The sequence below is a fragment of the Nicotiana tomentosiformis genome, chromosome 1 (genome assembly GCF_000390325.3).
Source record: "Nicotiana tomentosiformis chromosome 1, ASM39032v3, whole genome shotgun sequence".
In the NCBI taxonomy this organism is placed as follows: Eukaryota; Viridiplantae; Streptophyta; class Magnoliopsida; order Solanales; family Solanaceae; genus Nicotiana; species Nicotiana tomentosiformis.
The window spans coordinates 57,687,648-57,697,383 of NC_090812.1; the positions used below are offsets into that span (position 1 = coordinate 57,687,648).

Genomic DNA, 9,736 nt, shown 5'->3' on the forward strand with positions numbered 1-9,736 from the left:
CCTTCCGGAGGTACATAAGAAAATGTTCTCCTTTCTTGTGCAGCGGGCCGAACACCTCGACAGGATAGATGCATCTATGGATCGCGCCGCATGTCCCTCGGCAGTATACACGACACTCTGGATCGGGCCGTACGTCCTCGGCAGAAATCGTGCTTAATATTAATAATAATTACAGGATACTTGGACATTTTATTATAGCTTGTCAAGCTATTTGATAAATTAAAATTTTTATTGAAATTGAATTGCAGCTTGTAAAGCTATTTGATAAATTGGAATTTTTATTGAAATTGAAATGCAGCTTGTAAAGCTATTTGATAAATTGAAATTTTTATTGAATTTGAAGGATTTAATTAATAGATTAGAAATTATTTGAATTGAAGGAATTCACTGGGTACACGTTATTTTCATACTCATACTGCATTTGATGTACATTTTATTGTGCGGGTACATATATGTATAGCGGCCTTGTGGGCTCAGAGGTGTGGTTAATAATTGTGGGGACATAGGTGAGCTGCATTCTATATTACGATCTGCAGCTAACAGAATCTCCGTCAGAGTTATTATACTTTCCTGTCTAATTTGTATTCTGGACAGATGCTGTATTTTATTTTAATTCCCTAATAAATGCTCATACTCTTGTGATACCGGGTTTTGGGAATGGTTGTGAATTGTTTAGAAATTTAGTTTTTTTAAAAATATTTATCATTTACTCTATGAGTTTTATCTTTACTATTTCATTAAAGAAATTTTTATTTCAAAAATACTAAAATGGGTAATTAAGTAAATTGATTATGGTTGGCTTGCTTGACAGTGGTGTCTGGCGCCATCACGACCTATAGGTGAAATTGGACCGTGACATTTAGCATGACCTATATAGTATTTTTAGATTATGTTAATTTTTATTATGGCTTATTAATTAGCAATATTTGTTTTATGTAATTTTGCTATTTTATCTTTGTTATTGAATATTTTAGTATGTTATGACTTATCTCATATTATTGTGTTAGTTTCTTGAAAAACACGTTATATAATTGTATTTTACTATGACTTATGAAATATTTGGAGCACAAGTTACATATTTTATGCTATGAAGAATTTATCGGAAAAAACTCGAAAACCCGAAAACCCGAAACCCCGCTAAAAACGCGAGAAAAAACCGAGATTGAAAAACTCGACTTTGTTGGTTTGGTTTATAAATTTTAAAATCCGACACCATTATTTGATTTGATAATTGAAAAATTCGAACCAACCCATCCTGTACACCCATAATTGCTTCTATTTTCTTATGAAAAATGTGACTGCAAATAGTACGATGTAATATGTATGAAGCATAATTATCGTCAAGTTGTTGTCGGACATGATTTTCGAATAGATTATTCGTACTCCCTCCGTTTCACTCCTTCGTTTGGCATTATTTTATCATCAATTTGTGTTGAAAACAATGACACGTCTATATATATAATCTAAAGAAGAAATTGAGTTCATCACTCAAATGGTCACTCAACTATCCAAAATTATCTACTAAAATTATTTTTTTATCGTTTGTAACAGTAAAGTCATTTAACTATGCGTATAACACTCAAAACGTCAATCTCAAACTTATGATTGCCAAATACCTATTTTACCCTCTAAGTTATCAACGTTTTTCTTCTTTTTATTTTTATTTTTAAATTTTTAATATTAAATTTTTTTTCTATTTTTAATTTATATTAAGGACTTACCTATATAATACATAAATTTTATTTATAAATTTATAAATAAAAATAGTATTTAAGCATATATAATGTTGGAATAATAAAATATTGAGCATAGTAGAAAACATTGATTAGAACAATTTGTTCGTAATAATAATTTTAATATTAACAACAAAATCTCAAAAATATATTTACACAATTCAAAATGAAAGAAAATAAAAGTTTAAATAGATATTCCATGCACGTAATATAAAAACTAACTATTTAAATTAAGGTATTTTATATTAATACATTATATATTCTTGAGTATTATGCTCAATTATATTATTATTTTGATATTATATATTCTAAAAAAAAATATTATTTATTATACAAATAAAAATATTATTTTATAGGTAAGTCCATAATGTAGATTAAAGAGAGAAAAAATTATAATATTAAAAAAGTTAAAAAAAAGAAGAAGATAAAAGTTAATAATTTAAAGGGTAAAATAGGTATTTGACAATGAAAAGTTTGAGAAATTTGGTTGAGTGACCTTCTGAGTGTTATAAACATAGTTAAGTGATTTTCTTGTTACACACGAAAGAAAGATGACTTTACTAGAAAATTTCGTATAATTGAGTAACCATTTAAGTAATGGACTCGAAGAAATGTTTATAGCAACACAAAGACGATAACATACTTAAAATTATAAGTTTCAATAGTTTTTCATTCTTTTAAATATCTTTCGAGTCAAATAATGCAATAAATTGAAATAGAGGGTGTAAGGGACTAGGAAGTTCTTATTTTGCTGGCCAGCCTTGACAGTCCAAGAAAAAGCATCACAGATAACCCAAATATCACTCCAATTAAGTGTTCCTGAAATTTCCAAAAGATAAAGAGAGGTCAAATATCTTTGAGGGATTTGACATATATTTTGGATTGGGAAATGATTTCCATGTGGAAAGAAAACTCAGAGGGTAGGTTTATTTTTATAGTACCGTGCAAATTATAAAGACATAGACTTCCTAATTCGTCCACTTACTATTATTTTTATTCTATATATCTATTTGCTGTGTCAAAATAAAGAGACACACAAAAAGCATGTGTAAGTTTTTTCCCTGTTATATATAAAGATGAATCTATTTAGATGGCAACTTCCAACATTAAGCTAAAAATATATTCTCTCCACACATTGAAGTGAAGCAATATAATGGACGTGGCAATATGTACCAACGTATGGATGCTACACATGGCCACCTCCAAAGGACCTCCGTCATCTACTTTTTTAATTTTCTTTTTCAGCCGAGGAAAGCCAAAAGCCAGCTGCCTCTCTACCAAAACTGAACCATCACCTAATCAGTACTCTGCTATTTCATCTTCAGATCAAAATCTCACAAGACGTTCAGGGAATTACCAACCTACTATGTGGGATTTTGAATATATTCAGTCCATACACAATGATTATGCGGTAAAATAATTTGTTTAGCACATATTCATGTTATTCAATTATCTGCATAAATAATTCGTTGTAATATCATTCAAAAGATTACGTAGCTGATTATCAATTGTAAATGTGTTGCGTAGGGAGAGAAGTATATGAAGCGTTTTAACGAACTGAAGGAGGAAATGAAGAAGATGATAATGGCTGAGGGATCACAAGAGTTAGAGAAGTTGGAGCTGATTGATAATTTACAAAGGCTTGGAGTTAGTTACCACTTCAAGCATGAAATCATGCAAATTTTGAGCAACATAAATCAGCACACTTCAGCCACAAGAGATTCATTATATGCCACAGCTCTGAAATTTAGACTCTTGAGAGAACATGGTTTTCATATCTCTCAAGGTAATGTTTTTGCCAAACCAATTTCCTTCTTCTTTCATGCATCTGATATTTGGTCATTTTATTTAATTTCTTCTTTTTGTTTTAGATATACTGAACGATTTCAAGGATGAACATGGTAACCTCAAGCAGAGCCTTTGTAAAGATACAAAAGGATTGTTACAATTATATGAAGCTTTATTCCTCCTTATCGAAACTGAAAGCACTTTTCTAGAGTGTGCAAATAGATTCGCAATGTCACATCTACGGAATTATTATCTCAAGAATGAATATAATAGGAGTAATCAAAACAATCCGACAGTCGCATTAGTGGGCCATGCCCTGAAACTTCCTTTGTATTGGATGATGTTGAGAGTTGAGGCAAGTTGGTACCTTAACATTTATGAGAATATTTCAAATGCTAATCCTCTTCTGCTGGAGCTCGCCAAGTTGGACTTCAACATTGTTCAAGCAACACATCAAGAAGATTTGAAAATCCTGTCAAGGTGACTAGATATATATCTTTTAAGTGACTAATCTTTATATATTTATGAGAGTTGTTCTCATTTTGCACCCCTAAGGTATGTCCTCTTCTATGATTCGCACCATATCTTAGTATTATTTTTAATGAATTAAACCTTATTTTCTTGAAAAATAATAATATTATCTTCAAATTATCTGCAAGGTCAAAACAAGAAAAATAGTTATATAGAAGAAAAACGTAGGTGATAATGTATGAAATCTGGATGGTGAGAATTATATTAACAACAACAGCAATAGCTCAGTGTGATCTCACAAGTGAGGTTTGGGGAGAGTAAGATGTACGCAGCCTTACCCCTACCCTAGAAGGGCAGAGAGACTGTTTCCGATAGACCCTCCCTCGACTAAGAAAAGATGGAAGGAGCACTGATAGCAAATAATAATCATACAAGATATATATCTGCGCTTCTCCTTTTAACATGCCCGAATCATCTTAGTCTCGCCTCTCGCATCTTTTTCTCCACAGGGGCCACTCCCACCTTGTCCCGAATAACTTCATTCCTAATTTTATCTAACCAAATATGTTCACACATACATCTCAACATCCTCATTTCAATAACTTTCATCTGCTGGACATGAGAGTTCTTGACTGGCCGGCACTTTGCCCTATACAATATAGTTGGTCTAACCACTACCTTGTAGAACTTACCTTTTAAGTCTCATTGGCACATTCTTATCGCACAAGATATCGAAAGCGAGCATCCACTTCATCCACCCTGCTCCGATAAGATGTGTGACATCCTCATCAATCTCTCCATTACTCTGAATAACAGACCCAAGATACTTGAAACTCTCCCTCTTGGAATGAGTTGCGTATCAAGCCTCACATCCTCGTCCACTTCCTGGATAATACCGCTGAACTTGCACTCCAACTATTTTGTCTTGGTCCTGCTCAACTTGAAACCTTTAGACTCAAGGGTATGCCTCCAGACCTCGAGCCTCTCGTTAATACCACCTCGCGTCTCATCAATCAGAACTATGTCGTTTGCAAATAACATAAACCAAAGCATCTCACCTTGAATTATATTAAGTTCATCTGAAATAAAAGGAAGTCTTTTTTTAAATTTCTACAATATATTTTATTACTTATATTTTGATGTTATTTCTCTTTCCAAGGGCTAAGAATATATTTTAATTAATATTTTCACAAATGCCTCTGATTAGTGTTTTATCCCTTAATGTGGGTGGGATGTTCCGGCACCAATCCAAATTTAGCCGGGCCTAATGCGGATACTAGAAAGTGGAAGAAAAAAAAGGTTTTGAGGAGTTGAGATAATCTCTAATACCTTGAATATTTATCTAAGAATATTTGAAATATATTCGATCCAATAATTACTTTGGTAGTTAAAGATTTATTATACGATCAATATATAGATTTAAAATCGATTATATAGAAATTAATATGCCCGATAATTTCTCTCATACAACATGAGTTTTCATGTAAAGCTGGTGGAAGAGCACACGCCTTGCAGAAAAGTTGCCATTTGCAAGGGATAGACTGGTGGAGGCTTTATTTTTTGCAGTGGGGATAATATTTGAGCCTCAGCACAGCTACTTCCGAAGAACGTTGACAAAAGTCATTGCTTTTGTTGCAGTCATAGATGATATTTATGATGTTTATGGCACACTTGATGAGTTGGAAGTCTTCACTAATGCTATTGAAAGGTAAACTTTAGGGAAACAGTAAATTTGATATATTCATTTGCTCATTGGTTAACTATACTAATTAATTAATTGCTTCGCTGTCTAGAACGGTTTAACGGAAGACATGTGCCTTTAATTACGACTTTTACAAAGGAAATTGGAGAAATTACTCCGTTACTAATTTTCTAATAATTAAATATAAATTCAGATGGGAGACAGAAGCAATGGAACAACTTCCAGATTATATGAAAGTATGTTATCTTGAGCTCTTCAATACAACCAATGAAATAGCTTATGAGGTTCTCAATGAGAAAGGGATCAACGTTCTACCCTACCTTATAAAATCTGTAAGATTCATTATACTTAAGAGTTATTCTAATTTCTTCATTCTCCTTCTCGTTTTCTGAAGCACTTGTATTTTTTAAAATTATGGGTTCATTGTTGAAATTTTACATTTATATTTATGTTTTATGTCAAAAATGATAGATTTAGTTGAACCTATTAAACCCATGCTACATCTTTTATTTGAGACAAGTTATTAATTAGTGGGCAGATTTGTGCAAATCTTACCTACAAGAAGCAAGGTGGTACTACAATGGATATACGCCAACTCTGGAAGAATACATGGATAATGCATGGATCTCAGTTGCAGTTCCTATGGTATTAGTACATGCTTTCCCCCTTGTTACCAATCCAGTTCCCAAAGAGGCATTTGAATCCTTAAGCAAATATCCTGATATAATTCGTTGGTCTGCTATAATTTTTCGTTTCGCCGACGATTTGGGGACATCATCGGTATGCTTTTATACCTTTCTCTCGTATAGAACTTACTTATATTTGACTCTTGAATTGACATTATTTGAATGATATATTTGAATGGAGACATTGTGATCAGAAATAGCCAGATTTATAACTGACAATTGAAAAATAGTCACACTTTAAAAAGTAATAAAAATTTAGTCACTTTTACATGTAAAGATAAAATCTGAACAAAAACACCCTTAAAAGTCCGGAAAAATTCCAGCATAATATGCTAGAGTTCGAATTTTTTTACATATGAGATTACATCATAATGTGCTAGAGTTCCAACATAATATGTTAGAATACGCAGAAACTTCATAATCCAGGATATTATACTGGAACTTTTCGTGTGCTGGAATTCCAACATAATATGCTAAAGTTTATACGGAGGAGATCCATAATTCAGCATATTATGCTCGAACTTTCTATGTTTCAGCAAAATAGTGGCTAATTTTCAATGACTTTACAAACGCTTCTATTTTTCAATTACCAGTCCGAAAACTGCATATGTGCTATTTTCAAGGACAAAAGTATATATATTTTCAACGCTGAAATTGTTTGGCCTTCAAAATAAATATATATATATATATATATATATATATATATATATATATATTTTGATTCATTTAATTTATCTATTTCCTATAATTAATTCAGGAAGAATTGAGGAGGGGTGACGTTCCAAAGTCAATTCAGTGTTACATGAACGAAAAGGGAGCTTTAGAAGAAGAGGCAAGAGAACACATAGGACTTCGTATAAAGGAGACATGGAAACTCCTGATAAACACAACTCAAAGGGAAAACTCATTATTTTCTGAAACATTCATTGGATGTGCAGTAAATATTGCAAGAACGGGTCAAATCATTTACCAGCATGGAGACGGGCATGGAATTCAAAATTTTGAGATTAAAAATCGCATTTCCAAATTATTTTTTGAGCCCATCAGAACTTCAATTCCATGAAGTCCTATCCTAATTTTGGTTTTTATATCTTTAAATAAATAGCTAGTCATATTTATTGTTTACTTTTTTTTTAGCTATATACATAAATTTTATATTGATTATACACTATTATACACATATAATACATAACTTATGCATATATTATACATTTACTTGCTACTTTTTGATTGGGTGAACGATTATTTGGACTAATTCTTTTATGCATTTCTTATCAAGAAAGATCACTGTGAAAAAACAAAAGACAAAAAACACTACGTATCTAAACTATTATGAATGGAAGGGCCAAAACAGCTGTGTTTTGGGTAGCTAGATGGCATTGACAAGTGTGTGTATGTTATGAGAAATGTGACTGCAAATAAAGCGCAGCTTAAAGAATTGAAGACGTGATTTATGTTATGAGAAACGAAGACATGATTTAACATGATTTGATACGTAACACGTTCACTATAGAGAAAATCAGTAACAAATATTGAAAGGAGTAACAGGCCCATTAATTCTTAACCGCAGTTTAATTCTTGATGAGACTGTTTCTATATGTCTCGCCTCTTAAGTCTCTTCATCAGAAGCAAATTCTATTTCAGTCATTAGGATCTAAGGTCCCTTGAGTACTTTAATTGAGCCAATTTTGTATCCACAAAAATGGATTCAAGAATTCTCTAATTTTCCCTAGCTAGGCTAGCCGCTAGCTATTTGAGTGCTTGAAAACGAAATGCAAAATAAATTATAACAAAATTTGGAAAATTTCCTAGAGGAACATGATATGATGAACTAGTCCAATTTGATTTCGCCCTTTTCACCGAAGTTATAAATAATTTTTAATTTAGTTTTTCAATCGATGTCCAATTGTCACGACCCAAAAATCTCACCGCAGGCGTCGTGATGGCACTTAGTCTCTAAGACTAAGTAAGCCGATTATAATCATAAGTCAAGCCATTTTTTTTAAAACATATAATTTAATACAACCTCCCAATACTGGTAATACTGAGTCACGAACTCTAACTGAATACATGAATTATCTCGAGGATCGAATATATAGTACTGATCGAATAAGAAATTAACAGTACAATAAAATAAAAAGATTCCAAGGGACTGCGATGGCCAAGCAGTCCTACCTTGAATCCTTGCAATCATACTCTAATCTCTATCCGAATCAGATATCTTCAATACCTGGCTCTGCACAAAAATATGCAAAAGTATAGTATGAGTACACCACAGTCGGTATCCAGTAAGTATCAAGACTAACCTTAGTGGAGTAGTGACGAGGTACAGTCAAGACACTCACTAGTCAAATAATATGTGCAATATAGCATATAAAAATAATATAAAACAAATAGGAGTGATAGCAACACCAATCAATTAGTGATTTAAACAGCAAGGCAATAGGAACACCATAAATATTACTCAAACGAATAATAAACACATGTACAACCAATTAATCAAGTCCTTAAAAATATACATCTTTTATCTATAAGTTTTTCAATAAAAGTCTTTAGAATATAATCCTTTTCAATAAATATATTTCGAATATACGTCCTTCAAATAAATATCTTTCATTTATAATTCTTTCAAATAAATATATTTCTAATATAATTCTTTCAAATAAATATCTTCCGAATATAATTCTTTCAAGTAAATATCTTTCAAATATAATTTTTTCAAGTAAATATATTTCAAATATACTTCTTTCAAGTAAATATCTTTCTAATATAATTCTTTCAAATAAATATCTTTCTAATATTATTATTTAAAATAAAAGTCACCATGTGACACCTCATTTAACTTTCCTGGCGTGAGAAATATATTCAACATATCACATCAAATGGCACGGCAATACCTTCGTGCACTTGTCTCATTCTCACCCAATATATATATATGTAAATCAAATCAATTGGCACGGTAACACCCTTCGTGCATTTATATCTTTCTCACCGTGCATACATATAACAATACCAACTAGGTGGGAGAAATGCCAATAACAATAAAAGAAATAAAGTGGAGGCAAACAGAAAGCAACAACGACTACAAGTCACATAGAAAAATAACGGTGTCTGTCATTCGGACCGTGATGGCGCCTAACATTTCACTTGCTAGGCAAGCCAACGCTAGAATAATATTATCAAATTTTTAAAATAATTTTTAAATTTATTAATAACAAAGAACAATTGTGAAAGTAAATTCTGAAATATAGTGAATAATCCATAAAAATAACGGTGTCTAAATACCATCCCTGAATTGGTGTCACAAGTGCACGAACTTCTAGAATAATACAAATAAAGGTTTGAATAAAATAAAG

At 31.7% G+C, this 9,736-nt stretch overlaps 1 protein-coding gene across 2 annotated transcripts; it reads left to right on the top strand.

The window, feature by feature from the left end:
* The first annotated feature begins 2,777 nt into the window (after positions 1-2,777).
* On the top strand, positions 2,778-7,635 carry LOC104094561 ((-)-camphene/tricyclene synthase, chloroplastic-like). 2 transcript variants are annotated; one of them, XM_070183591.1, is made up of 7 exons: positions 2,778-3,144; positions 3,261-3,519; positions 3,605-4,001; positions 5,482-5,700; positions 5,888-6,026; positions 6,226-6,339; positions 7,138-7,635. In XM_070183591.1, the coding sequence occupies exons 1-7, from the start codon at positions 2,887-2,889 to the stop codon at positions 7,441-7,443; spliced, it is 1,692 nt and encodes a 563-aa protein (XP_070039692.1). In that variant the 5' UTR covers positions 2,778-2,886; the 3' UTR covers positions 7,444-7,635. The 2 variants fall into 2 exon arrangements, with proteins under 2 accessions (XP_070039692.1, XP_070039687.1); XM_070183586.1 differs by having other exon boundaries at positions 2,779-3,144; positions 6,226-6,474.
* The last annotated feature ends 2,101 nt before the right edge of the window (positions 7,636-9,736 follow it).

Coding starts and splice junctions, on each gene's coding strand:
- LOC104094561 (XM_070183586.1), top strand. CDS start 2,887: ATGGACGTGGCAATATGTACCAACGTATGGATGCTACACATGGCCACC. Junction 3,520..3,604: donor TGGTTTTCATATCTCTCAAG/GTAATGTTTTTG, acceptor TTTTTGTTTTAG/ATATACTGAACGATTTCAAG. Junction 6,027..6,225: donor TACCCTACCTTATAAAATCT/GTAAGATTCATT, acceptor GTTATTAATTAG/TGGGCAGATTTGTGCAAATC.